Consider the following 21148-nt stretch of genomic DNA (forward strand, 5'->3'; position numbering starts at 1 on the left):
GTGTGTGTGTGTGTGTGTGTGTGTGTGTGTGTGTGTGTGTGTGTGTGCAGCCATTGGAGGCTGGTGGGAGTGAAGTGTTTGCTGAGTGCTTCTCATGAGCTATTGTGACAAGAAGGGGCCAAATTCCGGCTCCTTGTCCTGGGTGATGTGATTTTCACAGGATTGTTGTGGTGATTGCTGACTATGTGCAATGGCTATAGACACAGAAGGCGTATACATATAGGGTGAATAGTCAGTACAGTAGTGTCTATTTATCTCACAGGGATACAGGAGTCTGGAGATCATAGACAGGGAATTATATCGGCTTTTTTTTTTTTTTTTTAATAATCAGACAGCAAATACAGTGTTTTCAAAGAATAAACCATTATAAGAACCGGTGAAGCATAGAGCACGTCTGTAACCTTATACCTTCAATCTGCTAAGCATTTCTTCGGGGGAACAATAAATAAAGCTTAGCTGGCATTAACCTCTCGCCCCATCACAGCAGCTTGCCAAAGGAGCATTAACAAGGTAATGAGGGTACACACTGCCTCCTTGTAAGGGACTGCACAGTTGTTCTTTCATACCATTACACAACCACAAATAGAACTGGCCCACTTTAAGCGTGGCATAACTCGACAGGAAGCAACCCCTTTCATATTGAAAGAGAGGGGGGGGGAAACTTGACCTCTGGGTTTTTCACATCACTCTCTTTGTCAACAGTCTCTCACTCTGTCACTTCAAGAGTCAGGAAGCAGCCAGAAACACTGCAGGTGAGAACAAGAACTGAACTTGCAGTATATGCACAGATGGAATATAAACCTAAAGTAAAAGAATATTTCACACTACTCATAGAAAGCATGGAGTCCTTGTGTAAACATGGCTGATGTGCCGTTTTCTTTATGCATTCGGGTAACAAGCATGTCTTAATGTTATTCAGGTTGACCAAAGGGGATAAAGTTTAACCATAAACACACTTTTGGCAGCTTCTGTGTGTATACAGTATCCCGTGAAAATAACTACTGTTGTGGCTGATTAATAGGGAGCGAAAGCAGCAGCAGGGCTGACATTAATGGTGGTGGTGTAATTGTCACCCTATTAGTAATGCCACACGACAGCCCGGGTTTCCGTAGTTACAGCTGCGTCTAGCCAAACCTTGCAAACAAAATACCAAACAGGCTCATTTATTTGTGTTACAAATTGCTCCTTTCAAAGCCTTCACTGAAGTCATACCACTTTGAGTCCTTGCAGCCCCTTGAGCTGGCAGTTGTGGTATGTTGATAGACCAGAGAGCCCTGCCCTGCTGAGTAGATACCAACATGAAGCACATTCGCTTCAAGCAAGTGCGATTGCATGTTAGTTGAGCTTGAAAATCAAAAAGGCATTGCGAATCTTTGCCACGGTCTACTCAGCATTTTTCAGTCTTCGATTAAAACTGAATGCTGACTAATCGCTCCGTTCAATCGCTGGACACAAGTCAGCAGATTCAGAAGGAAATGGATTGGATAGCACTGTTGTAGGATTTCGTCTCCAAACAGAGGAAATCATTTTGCTGCATTGACTTCACTCCACTTCCTTTCCTAAACAAGCACAGAAACCAAATGTGATTCTGATAAATAGATTTAACTAAAGGCTGTCAGTGATCATCAGCGGTGTATTACTCATGGGAGACTCAGGCGAGGCCAGTGCTGGGAAATTTGTATCAAGCAACAGTTTTACAGCTGGCTGGAGGAAGGTGTTTGGAGAGCTGGATAACCTTGAACTGTTTGAATACACCCAGCAGAGTGATTCTATTATAAGCTGGAGGAGCTTCGGTCTACACTGGGATGCATTTCAGATGTGCCTCAATAACAGAGGTATTGAGTTGCCCCAAAAATGAGCACTGGAAATAAAGGGAAGTAACTTATTATCCCCCTATTTTCTGCAAACAATCATCTCCTTTCTCCTGGACCGAGTTCACTTTTCGCTGTCATTCTTTCTTTTCCCCTCTCTTTATTCTTTTTTTTCATTGTTTCCATTGGTGCATTTTTGGTCCTGAAGCTTCCGTTTTTCCCACACTCTCCCCTGTCACACTGGTCGACCACAAAAATGCAGGACAGAGGAGAGTGTGAGGGGGCTCTGGAATTCCACATGCAGAGGGTAAACACAGCAACTGCCAGGAAGACACACACACACACAGGAGCAAACACAGCACCTATCCGGCTGCCCCTAACCTATTCTGCAACCCCTGTGCTGCACCCTTGCCCTCTTAACTCTTCGCTTGCCAGCTACAGTTTGTCCAGTCGAGTAAGATGACTGAATGTAACACGTCAGCAGTGCGAGGGCTTTGCTCAGTGCTACCTGCTACTCTCAAAACTCTACTGCTTAGATTGTCAGGAGACCTGCAAAGTGGCAATAAATTAATTAAGTCAAACAGAGAAATGGAGAGTTTTGTGTCCTTTTGTCTTACACATTAGAGGAGTGTAAAGAGCCCTTTACCACTGCGACTGCTAACACTGATCACAGAGGTTTGCTGTTGTTGTGTAATTTGGCCAGATGTTGCAGTAATAAAGTCATAAAGTAAGCGAGGGAAATAGCTGGCAGTTCAGCCCTATTTCCCTCCTTTCCTTTTATTTTCAATTCTGTGCTCTTCAGCTTATCTCCAAACCAAACAGGAATTAAACGGCGCTCGGAGCCCGGGGCCCTTCCACTTAACCACGTTCTGTTTACTGTTCAGGCAGAAATCAGGCTTGTGATGAGGTTGTTTACAGATACACCCTGCGGCCAAAACACTGGGAGCACTCACATATAACGCTCATTAGCATGAGCCCTATCCCCTTGAACTCACCGATGCCATGCGCTTTGTCTCAATCCACAAGCAGCGGCCAATCAATACCAACCCACTGCAATCACTGAATGGGCTATGCATTACCTGGTGACTTTGTTAAACTCTCAGCTATACTGGATTTAAGTATCATCAGGAGTCAGGAAGAAGTAAATCAGAACTAAATGCATTCAGTTGGTAGGCCGGTCTTACTTGATGAGACGCTTTGACGCCGTTTTCCTGATCTGTCCCTCTCTGGCACTGCTGGGTGGCTTTGGGGCGAGAACAGGACTAACGCAGGTTTGAATCTGGCCGTGACTGTGATTGGACCGAACATGAAAGCTGGACGGAGGGCAGCCGGATGAGTTTTTGGGAGCCTGAGCGTGTTGAGTACTCGTCTGGTCTGGAAATTGAGCCTAAGAAACAAGAAAAACAGCAGTTATTTAAGGTTAGCATCATTGAGTTTACAATTGAAGTTTAACCTTTAAGGACAGGCATTATAAGGCTGTCAGTGCTGTAAGAGCAGCGACTAACAATGACTACTCTTTGATCAGCCATTAGTTATCACAATGGGACAAAGCATTGCTTAGATCAGCTAACGTCCTGCTTAAAGGTTTGTTGATACAGATTGCAGGCCAGCAAATGCCTTTGGACCAAAGTTGCTGGAGATAGATGAATTCCTGAAGTGATCCCAAAACATCGTGGTTGTTACTTGTACCTCTGTGGATGTGAGAGTTGTTTTTAAAACACAGCTTACAACAACTGAGATGCCATGAAAAAAAAAGTCTACAATAGCAATGTGGCTCTGAGCACCATTAGAGCTTAGTCCCCAAAAGATTTTTACAGTAAGACGTTTCCTAACAACTTCTTTCTAGATTTCTTATTAATATGTTAGTTTAAAAGGTAAGATATTAAAGATATGGGAGCTGACAATCGTGGTGTCCCACAAGGATCAATCCTAGGGTCGTTACTCCTTTTAATATATGGAACTAAATAAATAAATGCCAAATGCCATAAATCTGTGTTTGATTGTAAACTGATCTGTATTCTGATGATGGGTTCGATACTTTGAAATCCAATACATAACTAGCTGACTTTCATTCCATATATACAAGACTGAATCGACTGTGTTGTATTTGCCTGAAAAAGTAAATTTGCTCAAAACAAAACTTCGTAAAATTGCCGGCTATGGAGTCTTTATTAAAGGTCAGGTGTCAGATGTAAGACAAGGAATTCTACCCGGAATTTAAGTTCATATAACCTTAATTACTATGATCTCCCAAAGCATTATCAGGGGAATGTAAAAAATGGACAAAATATGTTTCATTTTTAAGAATTAACAATTTTAAACAGATAAATTGAATCATTCAAATGTTAGTACTTAGCAGCAGGGCAATAAAAACAAGAATACTCTATTAGCTTTTGAGAATTGCAACGGTATGCGATCATAGATAATATAAATTATTTTAAAATTCAAAGATATGGTTGTTTTGAATCAGTATATTCTCAATGTGTAGGTGACCCAATTCCAAAAGAGGAGCAGGAAGAGCAATCACATTTAGAACGGGTTAGTCATGGGAAAAAAATATGTATTCTCTGGTCATTTAGGTGAAATATCAAAGTGCTTGACATGAATTAGTGCACATATAAATGAAATGCCATCCAGTATCAAAACAAGACCATTTTTTTTGCAGTTGGCAGCACTAGAAAGCAAATTCTTCACATTATTTATTTGTTTATAAGATCTCTTTAAAGCCTTGGGAAGGGGGAAAATGCCGTTTTCTTTTTGACGTAATAATTTAGAGCTACATTTCACTCTGTCCTTGCAGTGCTGGTGAATGCTTTGCATACATTCCTTCCACATCTCACGTCAATGCTATTTTCTCTGCAGCTTTATACGGCTATCTAACAGGCTAATGGTTTTCCAGCCTCACGGTGCAGCCATTCAAAAGGGCCGGCAGTGTGACGGGGAATATCTGATGTAATTTGTGTGTTGATAAATGAGAAGCTGAGTTTCCAGGTTGCGAGACACACGGTCACAATTCAGTTTGAGCGGGACCAGGAAGGCCACCTTTCTTTGGCTGCCAGGTGGCTCGGAGCCAAGCCTGTGGAGGAGCCGCGCAGTCTGCACCCAGTAACCGGAACGTGGACTGGAGCGCCGGAACAGCCCCCTGTCTCTTTCTCATCTCACAGAAGCACACGCTCACACATGGCCACTCGCACTAGGTGAAGCACTTCCTTTGTGTCTTCAAATAAAAAAAGGGTATTTTCAAATAATTTCACCAGGAAGCCAGAAAAAAACAGCAATGGGAATTCAGGGATGTGACGTGCTAATTCCTGGACCGATCAAAGAGTTCAGACCGATCAGAGTTCAAAGAGAGGGATGTCTGATTTGATGGTGAGACAATTACAGTATATCCAGAGTCAGCCTTCCTATGAGCTCAGTCTGTGAGGGTTAAACAACTCTCTGTTATAAAGAACTCATGCAGGAGTGTGATGGAGCACGTCAACAATAAAGGAAATTTGGTCAACTGTGTTCAGACTATGAGACGAAATGAGAAGGGGAGTGGAACAGAGGAAAGGCATGGCATGTCCCATGACACTGTCCTGTCTCCATTTCTATCCATCCATAGATGGATACAAAATCCTCTTGAAAATGAATTCCTTCCGTTTAAGATCCTCTTTCAAAGCAATTATACTAAAAAAACAGGGGGGCTGTTTTTTTCTCTAAACATTCAAATTATGCTGCCTAAAAAATAACCATGACCTCTTTACCTTTCTAATCTCCCTGTAAAAACAGCTAAATCACATCCGTCACAGCTAGTCGGGCAAAAATGCTTTTTGTTGCTCCATTACTACTGCTGAGAAAATCTCATATCCAAAATTGTAGTTGTGTTGTAATCGGAATACAAATGGAGCTCAAATCTGATACGTGCTGTAAAAACGTCAAGCTCATAACGGACTCTGTACCGGGGCCTCTCTGGTGCCCTCCTGATTACTCACCTTCCAATGTAAACCTAGCAGAGTCAATCAGCCAAACAATGTAATCTTGGAGTGAGGAGTCATGTTTGGCTCTCCAGGAATGAGCTTCTGTTGAGGAGGATATTCTCACCGAAACACCATTTTCTTTAAGCGGTTTGGAAAGAGAATTTTAGAATAGCTTTGAAAATCCTAACATGAAAGCTTTCCCCTTGACGTGGGTGTATTTTGCACTACTTTGGCGGGCGCAGTGCTTCGGTAAGGGAATATTCTGTACAGACACAAATATGAGTTTCCTGAACTATAGCTCGAAACGCATTCTGTTTCCTTCCATTCCAATAATTTGCTTGAATAAAAGAAGCCGAACAACTCATTTCTCAACTCTTTTGCTCAATCCTAATTCAACAAAACAAAAACGTTCGGCGTGTTTTGAGGGAACAAATAGAATTGACAACAGATCAGAGTAACGTAACGCTGTTAAGATGAAATACTGGGGGGGGGGAAACAAACCCAAACGCTCTTATATACCTGGTGTCTGCAATGGCCTTGGTCCAGAAATTGTTGAGACTGAAGTTTTTGCTGTTGCAGTTTCTGTATAGCAAACTGAAGCTGGTAGCTCTCTTGGGTGGGCTGGTAGCGCTGCTGGGGGTTCACCCCTGTCACCAAGCTATAGGCACTCTGCATCTGACCATCCCAGAGACCCTCCTCATGCTGCAGTGGCCTGTGAGTTGGAGAGCACAAACGAATTGGTCAGTGAAAATTTGAAAGAATCAGAATGAACAAAAAATACATTTTGCTTCAGATTCAAGCAAACTGTGTTGCTTTGCAGTCAATGCTGCCTCGGTACAGTACATGCGTCAGCTCAATGTTACTTATTTGCACTCGAATAGAAATTGAACATCTACAGTATGAAGGTTTCACCTCGTGGTGGAAAAGAAAAGGGTATTAAAGATTAATAAAACAAACTTAAAATTAAAAAGCATAATTTCCATGACCAGTGAAATTTGAACATCGACACACCAATCACGACACATCATCAGCAAGAGACAAATGTGTGTTGCCACTGTTAGCTAACATTTCCTCGGATGCAGTGACACAAAATGGATCATTTTTTGAAAGGAAAAAGTGAGACAACCCTGCACCAGTAAAAGCTCCAAAGCGTGTGGTGAGCAAATATGAACCTGAATACATTTATTTGATTAAAAATGTCAGGTCAGTATTTCTTCTTATCTATTTGGGAAGGTGGTCCTCGGAGTTTTTTAACAATCAGAAGTGATCAGGAGGAACAAAAGATCAAGAACGCCGTGGAAGAGGTGTGACGAAATACAATTATAGCATATATTGACAAGTAGCGCAGCATAATGTCAAAATACTTACATACAAAAGTCTACTAACGTACTACTAACCCATCTTAATAGCTAATAATTACCTGCAAAATTGCAAGATGGTGCAAGCTTCAATGACTCAATAGTAAGCCATAAAACCACAGTATTTGCTACCATCTTCTCCTTGTCAGTTATTTTACCATCCAACCAAAGCATGGATGTTGCAGTACCTAATTAACTGACCCATTTCCCTCCACATGTTGAGTTGCAACACCACCGGCAAAAAGCAAAAAAGACAAGACAGCTGACGGGAGTCCCAGTCGGTGGCTGCTCAGTGTGCAGATCAGAGTCAGAATAGAGGGCAAGCCTGTGGCAGCAGGCTGACCTAAAAACCTTTCCTCTTTGCCTGAGTGCTCCCCGAGCTTCACGTCCCATTTACATCACAAAGCCACAACCTTTTGACAAGTTGCACAAGTTTGTAACTGGATTATCTGTCATTAAAACTAAGCCTGTTTCAGCTTTTTTTTTAATGAGGCGATCCTCCCCTTCAGACATGCTTAAATTGAGTCTACATTGAGTCTGGTGTGCGCAAACAAAAAGTGCCATAAAGAGCACTATTGGGAACTGCGACAAAAAAAACAACGAAAGAGAAAGATACAAGTACAGTTTGAAGAAATGGCATCCCTGGGGGTCATAATCACAAAAGAAATCCTTGGAAATTCCTCCCATTACATGCAATAACATTTGTCCATTGGTCGAGAGTAAAAGGAAACACTGTAGACTTAAAATCACAATAGCTGCTATATTTGTAGAGCCAATCTAAAATTAGAACTCAATTAATCTTGAACAATACACACTGTGGGAAAATAATCTTGTGTCGCTCAAGTGAAAACATATTCCTGCCCTGTGTGACACAAGGCACCTGAAACTCATGTGAACATAATGGGACATACAGTATATTGCAAAAACAACCGGTGTGACCAGTCAATGTTTTTTAGCTTCTGGAAACAAAGGCTTGTCTGTGAACCCTGCAAGGCCAGAGATTCTACTAACGCCAGGAGACAAAACAAAAACTCCGTCTTTGTTTACAACAGTCATTTCCTTTAGCTTGGCTGCAGTTTGCACACTGGACCACGGGGACCTTCAGCACTACCAGTTTATTAGCATATGGTCTGAAACAGACTGTTCCTCCGGTCAAGAGCATTTGCTTTCCATGACTACAATGCTGCAGAAGGGCCCCCGATGAGAAGTCTTTTCAGACAGGGAGTGTCAACACAACACCACGGGAAACATACGACAGCATCACCATGAATTTAAAACCAGCAATGCAGGGACAGGCAGTAGAGAAGAGCAGCTTTACAGCTGAGTTTCTCATCGCTGGTACAGCACATGTGTGTGTGCGTGGGGCTCCAGCGACCTGGGAGCTCCCTCCCTGCTGGACTGCTGCTCGTTGGTGTCAGCTTACTCCCCGCTGCGCTCGCCATCTTTTAATACGCTGATATGACTTACTGTCGAACAACACAGCAGTGCAAGTTAAGCACATGTCTAACCATCAATCTAACCATGTGTGAATGTGGGAAAATGGACGGTCTGAGGTGACATCATGCCACAGTATCTCAAAGCCCTGCCTGGTCAGTGTACACATCAGCTGCCTCAAGAGTGTGCGGGTATTTCCAGCCATTACTCAGTTGTTTGCCTTGTTTCATTGCAACAACATGACACTTAACAGAACCGTCTTTAAAAATAAATTAAAAAAAGATCTGTATCTGGGCATTTGTTGTTTCAGCAGTCTAGACATGCGTGCTGATGCTTTAGTTAAAGCAGTGGTGAGCAATATAAGATCCTGAAACCACCAGTGGTCTGGTATAAAATACAGGTTTACTAAAACCGAGAATATCCTGACATCTGGAACATGGACTGATGTAAACTGACCAGTTCAAGGTTTTACTCTCAAAGGAGCTCAGGGGAACACTGAAAGGCAAAGGTCCCTGATACTGTAAAGGACATGATTGATAAAGATGACACTGACATTCTAGATTTAAAGAACATTTAGAAACTCAAGAAAGCACCTTATTCTTTTTATGTGCGCTTTCAAAAATAACCTAGATTTACAAAATGATGGGAAGCAACCTTTAACATATAACGTGGCCCCTAAAAACTGTTGTATTTGTAAATGATGTTACAGCTGGTGATGCTGCAGTGACTTCCTGTTTACATTGCTGATTACTTTTGACTGGATGATGGCACTACAAATGTGTCCTTGCAACCAATTTACACATACACAGTTTAATGGTAGTTTAACGGTGAACGTGGTTTAGTAAATTGCTAGTTTAAAACTAGTAGTAACCACAAAAACTGGTGCAACTCAGTCCTGATCTAATAGCAACACACAATTGACAACACTGCAAAAATGGGTGACACGTGTACTGCTGTAGAGGTGTGTATATCTGCTGCCTCAATCCCTCCATTCACTGGAATCTCTCACTCTCTTACCTTGAGGGCTCTCCCTCCTATTGCCACATCTGGCTCCAATAATTGCGAATAAAAACTTCTCTTCTTTTAAATTCAAGGAAGAGAGACATCAAACCAACCTCCATCGAAGACGTTTTACATTTTCACCCGAGCTTTTCTGATTAGGTGGGTTGTTGCTTCAGCAAATGACCTGTCATAAAATCCTTTGGAATGGTATGTTCTTACAAAATTCGACCAAGTCAAACATCAATCTAACAAAGTATTGAACAGAACTAAAAATACCCAGCATAAGCAGGGTTGTGGTATTTCTCAGTTCTAGCTGTGCTGGAGCGAACACTGCAGAGGAAATAGGTTTGCGGTCATCTGTACGTACAGTGAGAAGAAAATAAGGAGGCATTTTTTGTGGCCAGGGTGCCAATGCAGCTCAAGACACATTATATCACATGACTAATACAAGTGGAGAGGACAAACCATGACCTGCTACTGACTAAATACTATACACTCAAAACCCAAACCCAAAACTAAGATTAATCAGCCATAAGTAAGATGCTACTCTGTATGAAAAATGTGTAGAAGTAACCAAAAAACAACAAACTGGTTGTTATTTTTGAGGTTGTCTCCTTGACTGTACCGTAGTCAGAATGTCTGACTATCTGAGTGTTTTATACTGCTCACATCATTTCACAAGTACGTTGAATGGAAATCATCATAAACGTTTCAGGAGGTCCAACACCGGAAATGATCCCCCAGCTCACTGTGGATGCATGAGGACCTGCAGTATGGCTCAAAGCCCTCCGGTTGTCAGCACACTGCAGTTAGGCAGCCGCTCTAATAGTGCTGATGAAGCATACCAGGTAGATCCTGGCAGCGGCACTTCAAAGAGCCGCGCTGCTCTTTGAAACCCATCATACTTCACCCCTGTGGTTGCTTAAAGAGCCAGTGTGCTTAACAGTTTCAGTATGTTTGGCACAAACCATCGGCCCGAGTGTAGGGGGGGAAGGGACACAGGAAATTCTGTGTTATAAGAAACAGCTCCGAGGTGAAATCAAGGCAATTTATCCTAATATCTTATTAAAGACATTTCACTGCAATACGAGGTGAATGCCAAACCAAGGGCTGGGAGTACTGGGGTACAAGAGAGCTTTTGTATTGCAAGCCAGTGACAAATGGGAAGATAAAGGCAGCTGTGTATTTTCTGGAGAGATTTGGAACAGAAGCTAACTGTATATTCCACCGTCTATGAATTATTAACCTGAAATGTGAAAAGCTGAAATGCAAAGCTGAACTTAAATGTATTCTGTGATGAATGAAGTGCCAAAACAGTATCGGAAAAGCCAAAACATTTAAATAGAATGACATTCAGAGAAGACATTTATGATCCAATCAAAGCACTAGAGTTCTAAATTTAAATGGGAGATCAAAGGGTGACTTCTGTTTCCTCAGTATCACATGTAAGAGCTACGTGAAGCTATCCGTAAAATTATACATTCTATTAAATCTCTTTTGTGGAAATAAAAACATTTTAAAAAAAGGGAACAGGCCAGCAGACATTCTTGGAATTCCCTGACAGCTCGATACATAAGGAAGGGCAGGACTGGAAAAACAGAGTCTAAGATCAAGGCCAAGCTGTCTGAGACATTGTCACTCACATATTCTGTCCTTCTGTTTCCTTCCTTCCCTCCTCAGAGCAATGGGAGAGGGGTAAGATATGGGGTGAGGAATGGGGGTCAGTGGCTGCAGAGGCGAGAACTTGGAGCAGACAGACTATGTGGGTGTTGACATTGCCCCCCTCACCACTGCCTCCATCCCACCAACGCAATGTTTCAAGCTGCCAGCATGCTTCACACACTCCCGACACTCGGCAGCCAATTCTGGTGCTACTTAGCTCCACAAAGCACTAATAAAAAGAGAATAAAATGCCCATTTGCAGGCACGTATTGAACTACCCTGCCCAGAGGAGTGTTGGCGCTGCGCAAGCCTTTTCCAAAGACTAACAATGTTCAATCTAGAAATTTGTCAGAGACCATTAAAAAAGCATTTAGGTTCTATTGAGTGTGACCAAATAGGCTACCGCAATCTAAGTGTCTACAGTAAAGACTTGAGTAAAGTTGATTACACAGACAATCCTCAGGACATTGATTTGTCCAAAGTGATTAAAGCGTCTCTGTCTTTTAAACACTTCAATCTCAAGAGTGAAAAAAGCAACTCAACTAAAGTATTTGAACTCTTTAGGCCTTATGACATATCTTAAAAAACAAGAATGGCAGTTTATTCAAACTACAATTTCTGTGTTGGTGTCCATCAGCGCAGCATCTCTCAGAGGAGAGATTATGCTGTTTTCCTTGGCAGTGAACCCCATCGAGACTGTAACACACTATTCCGTCTCTGCTGCCTCAGGAGAGGGCGACTAAGTAGTGCACTTGGGCACAATGGTGAAATATGACCATGAGGAGCAATGGAGCACTTATAAGGGAGCAGAGGTTTGGTTTGTGCTAAATGAAAAACTGGAGTCATAGAGAAGGTACTGTAGCAATTACCACAAAATAAAGTCCATCTAAAATCATATTTATTTAAATGTATTTGTCGAATTTAAGTAAAACTACCAAGAAATATAATAAACATTTTCCCCCTTTGGTATCTGATTTCAGGTCTCAAATGAGAACAAAAGAGAAGTGACTTGCAGAGCAGTTATGAATGCTGTTACAGACAAGAAAAAATGATAATTTCAGTTGGACTTTAAGAAATGAAACTTTTCTTTCTGATATGAAGTGCGAAGTCAAGTTTTCATTTTTTACACCAAAAAAATACCCTGATATTATTCGAAGCGCTGATTATTTACAATTTATTTTCAAATTAATTTTGTGTCCCCCAAGCTCCCCAAAGTCACTTTGCCATTTCCTAGAAACAAGGTTCTGCAAATTTCTGTGAAAAAATGGGAAGGAAAAGTAAAAAGCTATACTGATTATACACAGTCCCTCAAAGTACAAAAAAAAGAAGAAATGGACAATGGTTGTACGTAGGGATGCACCGTTCAAACTTGTTCCCTCCCAATACCAATTCCAATACTTTAATTCAGGGTGTCTGCTGATTCCAAGTACCAATCTGATACCAGTGCTCCCATTCTCCCATCTTAAAGATGCTCTACCACACTGTGCAAAGCCCATTGGAGTCATTTTGATCGAAGATAGCATGAGGCCAGGGATTGTTGTAGCACTAATAACTGAGCAGCCCACCCTGACTGAGTGAATGTAACTCATGATAGAAACACTGGGTTTTACTTGTTGAAGAAGACACTTTTTCATCATATCTGATGTCCGATCCACTTGATAAAAGCAGTATCAGCGCCAGTGCAAATCCGGCCTATCAAACTTGTGCATCCCTAGTTGTACTGCAGAAAAAGTATTTTTTAAATGCCCTTTTCCCCCCTCAGTTCTCTGCACATGCCACATGTCTTTGGACTCACCTAGTGCTGCTACATAGATCTGTTCCGGAGTGAACAGCTTTCACTGGCCCTTGGGTTGGTGCAGCAGAATGCCGCTCTATAGGGTTCAGTGTGACGCTCTCTCTGCTCAGCATCCTGTTTGCCAGGTTCAGGTTGGTCAGCTGCGGGCAGAGAAGACAACTTCAACAGATCATTCAAATCAAACCAATTTAAAGTCATTTTCATCACACACACTGTATTAACAAGATGTATGTATTCAGTAACAAAATCAATGTTAAGTCAAGTCACTTCAAGCAAACATCCCACTAATCCCAGCATCTAAAGCTAAATGGGAATGCTTGATGAATAAGCACTCACATTGCGTTCCTCCCCACATCGACCACTTTATTCTCTTGTCTCTGGGGGCTATGTGAAATGTACACACAGCACATGGCAGAGCTAGTCTCCGCTCAGCACTAAATCCAGGTGGTTCCCTCCTCCCTTCTCCATCTCTGACAGAATCAGCTATATCATGACTCGCCAGCCAAAATCTGTTTATGACCACTGTAGCGACTGCACCTCTGTACTGCTCCGTACCACCCTGGGAATTATGTTCAGTGAAAGCTAATGGGAGAATAAATTATCCTGCTGTGGCGTTTTATTTACTTTATTTCCTCCTGTGCACTAAATAGTCCAATGGGAAAATTGTAATGCTGCCAGGCCTTGTACGACGTGAAACAATGTGTCAGCATGGTGTTACACAGCCTCTGCTCTAAGTTACTTATTAAGGTAGACTGGACGTATTCTTACAAGCTGTGCGGCCTAAACTGAGCAAATGAAAACACATGTGGAAGCCAATAATACAAGGCTTTTGGACAAATTGACATATATCATGTATCATGATAAGCCATTACAATTTGAATAAATCTACCATAATGAATAGATCTCTACCATATCTTTACCACAGTTACCATTGTTAAGTGTATATAATTGCCAGAACGCCCCATCGTCTAAGGTCATCTGCACCAACTTGTCTAACTGAGACACAGTGTTAGAAGAATGTCTTATAACACTATATTGGACAGCGACTATGCCTGACTTTACTCATTTTCAGGTTCTGTTTATTATACATTCTGACCAGCTTGAGAGCGAGTAATTACGTACTTAAACCTGAGAGGTCAACTGGGGCAACAGGGTGTTGTTCGTGTTTACAACGTTCTCCATTTAGTTCAGCAAGTGATTTACCGACTTCAAATCTGAGCCCAAAAAATACAAAACACAAACTGCACTCTTTGAGCCATTAAAGTGAAAAAGACTGGACTATTTCTCTCGACAAAACACTGTGCTGCCATGCCCAGGATTAACTATTCATAAGAAATACAGCAAACACCTTTCAGATAGACAGAATAATGGAGAGTCAAAGGGAAGCCATAAAATCTGCAGTCTGTGTGGTCTGGTGCCATCACAAAGAAACCTTTACGAAAAAAATCCAGTGAGGCAGAGGAGGTAGAAGAGGAGGAGGTAGAAGAGGAGGAGGAAGAAGAGGTTGAGGGGCTCCCCACGCCGAACGACAAACCTTTGGGGAATATAGAAGAAGGTGGTGATGGAGCCAATGGAGCTGCCGCTCCCCTGCTCCGTGCCAATTTGCTACATTCCTCTATTTATAAGCATCAATTACCACAAAAAAGTGGCTGCTTGTTAAGTATCAACAGAAATCACTCCCCCATGGTGCATCTGATAATGAGACCTCACACAGAGCTGAGGCTTGATGCGGCTCACCACTATTTGGGCCAGCCAGCTTCAAACCCCAGTTCCAGATCCACCCCCGCACCAACCCCAGCCCACAGACTGCAGGCGAGCCGAGGACTGAAGGAGGAAGGTGCACGGTACGAGGCAGCAGACCCTCCGGCTCCAACAGGTCTGCCAAAGGAATGAGCAGCTAGATGCCGCCAATCAGCATGGGGTCAGAGCCAGGTTTACGCATCAACAAAGAGAAGTATCAGAGACCTCACAGTGAGAGACTACTGCAGCAGCCCCAGATTCTTCTTCCTTACATGAAACATCACACGGATCCGTTTACAGTTGCTCAATAACTCAACATGGCTTCTTATTCGAGCACAACGAAACTTCCTGGGCTTTAGCGGTAAAGACCTAGGCAACTCACGTGTTGTGTCAGCAGGTTGATGTGACTGGAGCTGGCATAGTGGCGAGCAACCTGCTTGTCAGCCAGCTTCTGCAGGGCTGAGATGAAGGCCTGCTGGTTCGACTGCGCTTGCCAGTTTAAATCCTTTAATGTCCCGGCTGAGTTGGACTTCAGCTTACTGGAAGTGCTCCTCCTGATCACTGACATACAGGATAACAGAAGACTAATGTGAGAAAACGGGAGTGAATAAGATGAACAACAGCAATGTAAAGTACTGAGTTTACCTTGGCCCGAGGTGATTCTAGAGAGCTTCTGGTTATAGATGTGCGTGGCACTCGGGATGGAAGATGCTGCTCCAGAGCTGGACATTGATGAGGTGAAGGACTGAATCCTCTTGAGCTCCTGGGTGGGTGTCCCACTACAGATGGTGTTAGAGCCAGTGGAAACAGCTGTCCACGTTGCTCTCGGGGGCTGTGTGACCACGAGGGCAGGGGCGTATGCAGGAGGGTCAGAGAGAGTCTCAGGATGGCAGAACTGAGAATTAGCCAAGGACTGTGCATAGGACGGTGGCTGAAGAGGTGGCGGCGGTGGCGGACAGTGGAGAGGCAGGGACGTCGGGGCTGTGGAGCAGTGCTGCAGACGAGTATGTGTGCCGTCTAAAGTCACGGGAAAGCTGGGGCAGTGCTGGGAGGCCTGGACCTCTGGGTGGATTTGACCAGTTCTACCCGCTGCTTGTTGGTCTTCAGTACGGACATAGGGCTGACTCTCAGTGGCCTTGATGTCCGGGTCACTGCTGACTTTCCCTCCGGAGAGCGAGGACTCTGAAGCACTGGAATCCTCTTTGGCCACAGGCAGAGCTGTTCAAAGGAGGAAAGAAGCCAGAGCTCCTTTATCATCAGATAGCCATTTCTCGGCTCTGAAACACACATTTGCTTTCCCCCAATGAGTCCTAATCGTTTGAAGCCGACCTTTTCTTCACCCGGGATGACTAAATCCTTTTCCTATCACTTTTTTGGGGGGGTTTACAAATCTAAACTTTTCCTGTTTACTGTGCTTGCATGATAAAGTATTAAACATAAACCAGACCTTCAGTAACAAAAATATGGGGGAAAAAACTTGCGGGAGGGACTCACTTTTGGAGTTCTCACAGTTGCCTGAATCTCCGAAGGCATTTACTTCACGAACGTCTTTCTTAATACTCCTGACTTTTGTTCCGAGGAAAACGGCGGCTGATTTATTTTTCTGTGTGTAGAATGTCAGCACTTCCTCCAGATCGTTTTCACTGTCGTTGAAAAAAGACAAAGACGGAACATGAATGCGCACAGCAGATAGAGATCACCCTTCAGTCAGTAGCATATAGAACTTTAACAGTAAAGAGCCAAGCACCGAACAATGGGCAGTGGGCTTGCCAATTCACTAACCTTGCTGCAGTGATGTACTCCTGAAACACACTGGGGTTAACACAATGCTCCTCTTCGCTGCTCTGTGTTTTCTTTACCACATGTTCAGTTTCCTGAGAAGATAGGAAAGAATGACACAGCAGGTACACACAACACGCATAATATTTCCCAGATTAAATTTGTGGAGTCTGGGAACAGGCACCTTGTTGTAGCAGTGGATAAACTCTCCTAGCTGGTGGGACAGGATGCGTCTGCGGTCTTGGAGTGGAAGCTGTCGACTGGGCAAGACCACCTTTATGTCTTGTTGAAGGTTACTGGCTGCTCTTCTCAGGAAGCGAATCACCAGCTCCTGCGCAGAAAAAAAAAACATTCATATCATCACTTCCCTGAATCTGATTCATCCAGCTGCACTTATTCAAGCTGCCTGTGTGTTCGCCTTTTCAAAGCAGTGAACCTTAGCATTGAATAGCCTAGAGGTTGACTTGAATTCACATTGATTTTCCCCCTAAGGTTTGAGGTCACTGATGATGATGATGATGATGTTGATGATGTATGCTCTAACAATGCAGACTTTCCCATCAGGCTAACTTCTACAGAGACCACGTTTTCCTTCAGTGTGGCCACAAATGTCTCGTACACATTTCAGCTCCAGCCAGGGTACATATGAGTAACAGAATAATAATAAGGGGAAATCTGGCATGTACACACATACAAGGGAGGCAATGCCCCAGGGCACTCCGCTCATGTCCATTTATTAGGAAAGGGAATTAAAAAAATGCTTATCATTATACCATTTGCTCGTTGTCCTTGTCTGGCCAAGCTGGGATGGTATTTGCCCTGCTTTCTGCCAGCAGTCTTTGCTGGACTCGCTGCAGGTAGGAGGAAAAGGCCATCCGGGCCTGCACTTTACTGCAGAAGGAGCAAGAGGAAAATCATCAAGAAGTGCATCGGTAAAGCAATGGAAAAGGAAAGACGGAGCAACAGTTGATGGTAAACATTATCGACTGGGTCCTCTGCTAGGAGATCTTTGGTGCATCTGTTGCAACAGAAAGAACAAGCAGTACTCATTCATATATTCATGAGCTGACATATCATCCGGAAAAGAGAGCGAGAAAGCAACAACAGGTATGTATCACTTTCAGCCAAACTGTGTTGAAACACAATGTATCTTGTCTTGCACGGTATCAAAATGATAAACTGTCTTTGTGACCTGCGTAAACCTGGAAAGAGTAGTGTCAGAAGATTGAAAAAATAAAAAGCTGTCACACACAAACAATGATACGCTGTACTATAATTTCCCTGCTACATGCACAGTCCTGGCGAGCACTGAGGAATTTCTACAAACTCAGACTTGTTATTGTAATTCTTCCTCAAATTATAATTTCCGGCACACTTTTCAAATCCCCGTCAGACCGCAGTAGGCAATATGTACATCGTTTCATATGTGTTAATGATGTGTGTATGGTATCTTTATCGAGATAAAAGGGAAGATGTTTCTCATACTCTGCCAATTTGGAAAGCATTATGCATGTTGATATCATCTTACCACAACTCCCTACACGTCTCACTCAGCACACAGTCAAGCTGTGGCTATCACAGAATAGGTTAGTTTTTCTTTTTAAAAGCAAGATCTAGCTTTGTTGCAGGCCGATCATGAACCTTAGCACTTCTGACAGAACTCTTACCTGAGATGCTTCTTCCATCTGCACTTGCTCAAAACTAACTAGACTGAGGAACCACCAGGTGTCAAGCTTTTAGTGAGAGTAGTTAAGAAAATACCAAAATAACACAAAGATAAATATAAACAGTACAATCATGTATTTTCTATCCAAATGTGTAAGTTGTGGCGGACTATAAGACTCTCTGACACGGAAAATAAACAATGAAAATAATTAAAATATTTGTTGAGTCCAGCAATAAATAAGCAAGTCACAGGCAATGGATCAACCTGTGGTGACGATTACAACAAAGACATACTGTATGTCGTATGGTGACATGGGTACACACGAGTGGGAGGTGCATTAGTGCATTTCATATTTCCCCTTATTCTATAGGGAAGGAGGGAGAAGAGAATACAGTGAAGGAGGAAGATGAGAGCAGCAGCAGCCCAGCATTACAGACTGACCTGAGGTCCCAGCCCTGCTGAAGGATGTTGAGCAGGTTGACTCTGGGCTTGGCATTGTGCGTGGCTGCCTCTGAGCTGGACAGAGCCTCGCTGCGGCAGCGCTCCAGCGGTGTGGCTACTTGTTTTCTTTGCTCTGTTACCAAAGCCTTGTGTGAGACTGACTCGAGAGCTTGTTTCACCTCCTCCCTTTCCTCCTGAGCGCACTCCTCTCCCTCCTGACTGCTGCTCTCCATTGGGGAGGCCTTGGATTCCTTCCCTGAGGTATGCAGCATTGCAAAGGAAAGACACATGTCAATTGCATCACTGTCATTTTGGATAAAATACACACATAACCTCAAAATAGGAGTTCCATTGTTGCTGCAATGAAATTAACTCATTCAGAGTCATATTTGGCCAACCTTACCATGACACGGGAGACGTCTTTATTGGAAACAGAAATGCATTAGCTTGTGATGTTGTCCCACTTAGCTACACTCTGGTTAGTGTTTCCTGAAGTGAGGCAGAACACATCAGGCCTACCGGATTTCTTCTTGCCTGCAGCAGAGGGCTGTCTCCTCTTCCGTGCCTCCAGAGACAGCAGCTTCCTCTCGTACTGGACATCGTGACATCCGTGGACGGCATCCACCTGCAGCTGCACATTTCCGTTCATATTCCTGAGAGAAAGAGCAAGACGTGTCGTCACAATAACAACAACTATGATGATTTATATGTGTATCATCAACATTTACGAAGCAGAGCAACAGTTGTAAATTTCAACTTTAACTGAAGTCAGTTCTGAGAAAGATTAATGTGGTTGAGTAGCTTGTCCAGAAGTTAACATGATGGTCCAGAGGAGAGAAGATAAATGACAAGTAATAACAGAAACTGAGGTCTTGTTGCAACAAACATTTCCTTAATCTGGCTAACGGACAAAAAGCCCTTAGATGGGCTTAGTTGCGGGCCAAATCTCCAGACAATATTGCACAATAGTCTAAGCTGCGGTAAAAACTCTAAAACCCATCCTGATTCAAATAACACAATTGCATGCTGTATTACAATAACAAAATGTGGTTCAATAAAAAAAGCACAGTTCATCTATAATTGTCTTTCCCCTCCTGCCCCCAAATCACCGCCACAAAGCCACATAGACATTGGGCGCATGCTGGAAAAGTTGACTGTGCAACCAACGTCTTTTCAGCTGTTCCTCTCACCTATCCAATCCAAAGACCAAACAAACGACACTTTAGAATCCAACCGTTTCCACAAACTGATGGGGAGAATTAATCCCCGATCCCGACCACAATGGAAATGCTTACCTTCCATGGAAAAGTCTGTTTGCCAACATGTAGTTCATTGATGTCTTGGACTCCAGATATCCACTGAGAGAAGAAGATAATAAGCAAATTACAATAATCATAAAGGCAGAAGCCCCAATGAGCCTCGGCCTCCTTATTTGCGGCAAATGTGTTATTTAGGCTTCTGTGATATGGCAGCCACAGTTAAATGCACCAATAATTCCCCAGAAGGCTCAATAATATGCTTTTGAAAATGCCACAAAATCCCTGCTGCTGGGAGAGCCATGGAACTAATCAAGCAACAAATCCTCATATCGGAATATGAATTGCAAGCACAAAAACAGATTTCCTCTCTAATAGGGCCTCCGATGCCATTTCAACATAAAGTTGCTGTCCAATATAAGCCTTTCCTGGAACATAATATACAGAGCTCAAGAAAAACCAAGTTGGTGCACCTTAGTCTGGTGGTTCAATTAGTGACAGTCAAGAGGAGTCGTGTGGTCTGGCTTTATGCACTGATTGCATTCATATAATCTAAGTGCCCCACTTATTTGAAGACAGTATTAATAATGAGTAACATTATAGACAAACACTCCTTGGGGATTACAAGTGTCTGTTTCTTCTTGGCTCAGCTCACCCATAGAGCTCCCAAGTGTCTGCGGTGGGGAAGATCCTGACGAAGCCTCCCCGTCTCTCGTACTCTTCCTTTATCCTCCGCAGCACTTTGATCTATGTCAGTGAAACAAAACAACAGACGTTTGCTAACAGTTTTTCAAGGTTACTGTACTTTCAGGTTCCCATAACGTGTCAATTCAACAAAGTCACCCACTTCATGTCACAATACAACCATTTCAAAGGCCTTACCTCGTCAGCAGTCAAGCTCAAAGTGCTGTCTCCTTGGCTTTGTTTAGGTCCTAGCTTGTCTTTCGACCCGTCTGTTTCTGAGTTACTAGCTGGTGTGGGCCTCTGATGCTACAGGGGACAAGTGTGGAGACAAAATCAACTAATGCCAACCACTAATGCCTCCTGTTATATCTCTTTCCAACATAAACACTTGCCAAAGTAAAAACAAAATAATAATTAATCACATTTTTTTTATTAATTCAAGGATGCCTTAAAGGTTGCAATTTGTTTTTTACATTTTTGCTAAAGATATCACTGACAAACAACCTACTACTCATCTGAAACACAATTCTCCTTTATAAAAGTAAAATGTGCAAACTACAG

At 42.9% G+C, this 21148-nt stretch overlaps 1 protein-coding gene across 4 annotated transcripts in view; it reads right to left on the minus strand.

Moving 5' to 3' along the window:
- Positions 1–21148, minus strand: part of ttll5 (tubulin tyrosine ligase-like family, member 5) — a 43242-nt gene that overhangs the window by 4480 nt on the left and 17614 nt on the right. For 3 of the 4 annotated variants that reach the window (XM_031847119.1, XM_031847118.1, XM_031847121.1), the window contains 14 exons: positions 20786–20893; positions 20559–20650; positions 19943–20005; positions 19167–19300; positions 18648–18903; positions 17314–17431; positions 16725–16871; positions 16544–16635; positions 16256–16404; positions 15407–15979; positions 15144–15322; positions 13022–13161; positions 6290–6482; positions 2996–3198 (listed from right to left, as the gene is read on the minus strand). In XM_031847119.1, coding sequence (XP_031702979.1) covers positions 2996–3198; positions 6290–6482; positions 13022–13161; positions 15144–15322; positions 15407–15979; positions 16256–16404; positions 16544–16635; positions 16725–16871; positions 17314–17431; positions 18648–18903; positions 19167–19300; positions 19943–20005; positions 20559–20650; positions 20786–20893 — 2447 coding nt within the window. The remainder of the gene's footprint in view (positions 1–2995; positions 3199–6289; positions 6483–13021; positions 13162–15143; positions 15323–15406; positions 15980–16255; positions 16405–16543; positions 16636–16724; positions 16872–17313; positions 17432–18647; positions 18904–19166; positions 19301–19942; positions 20006–20558; positions 20651–20785; positions 20894–21148) is intronic. The other variant, XM_031847120.1, reaches the window with a different exon arrangement.

The sequence above is a fragment of the Anarrhichthys ocellatus genome, unplaced genomic scaffold (assembly GCF_004355925.1).
Source record: "Anarrhichthys ocellatus isolate YVR2014 unplaced genomic scaffold, GSC_Weel_1.0 scaffold7, whole genome shotgun sequence".
Classification (NCBI taxonomy): domain Eukaryota; kingdom Metazoa; phylum Chordata; class Actinopteri; order Perciformes; family Anarhichadidae; genus Anarrhichthys; species Anarrhichthys ocellatus.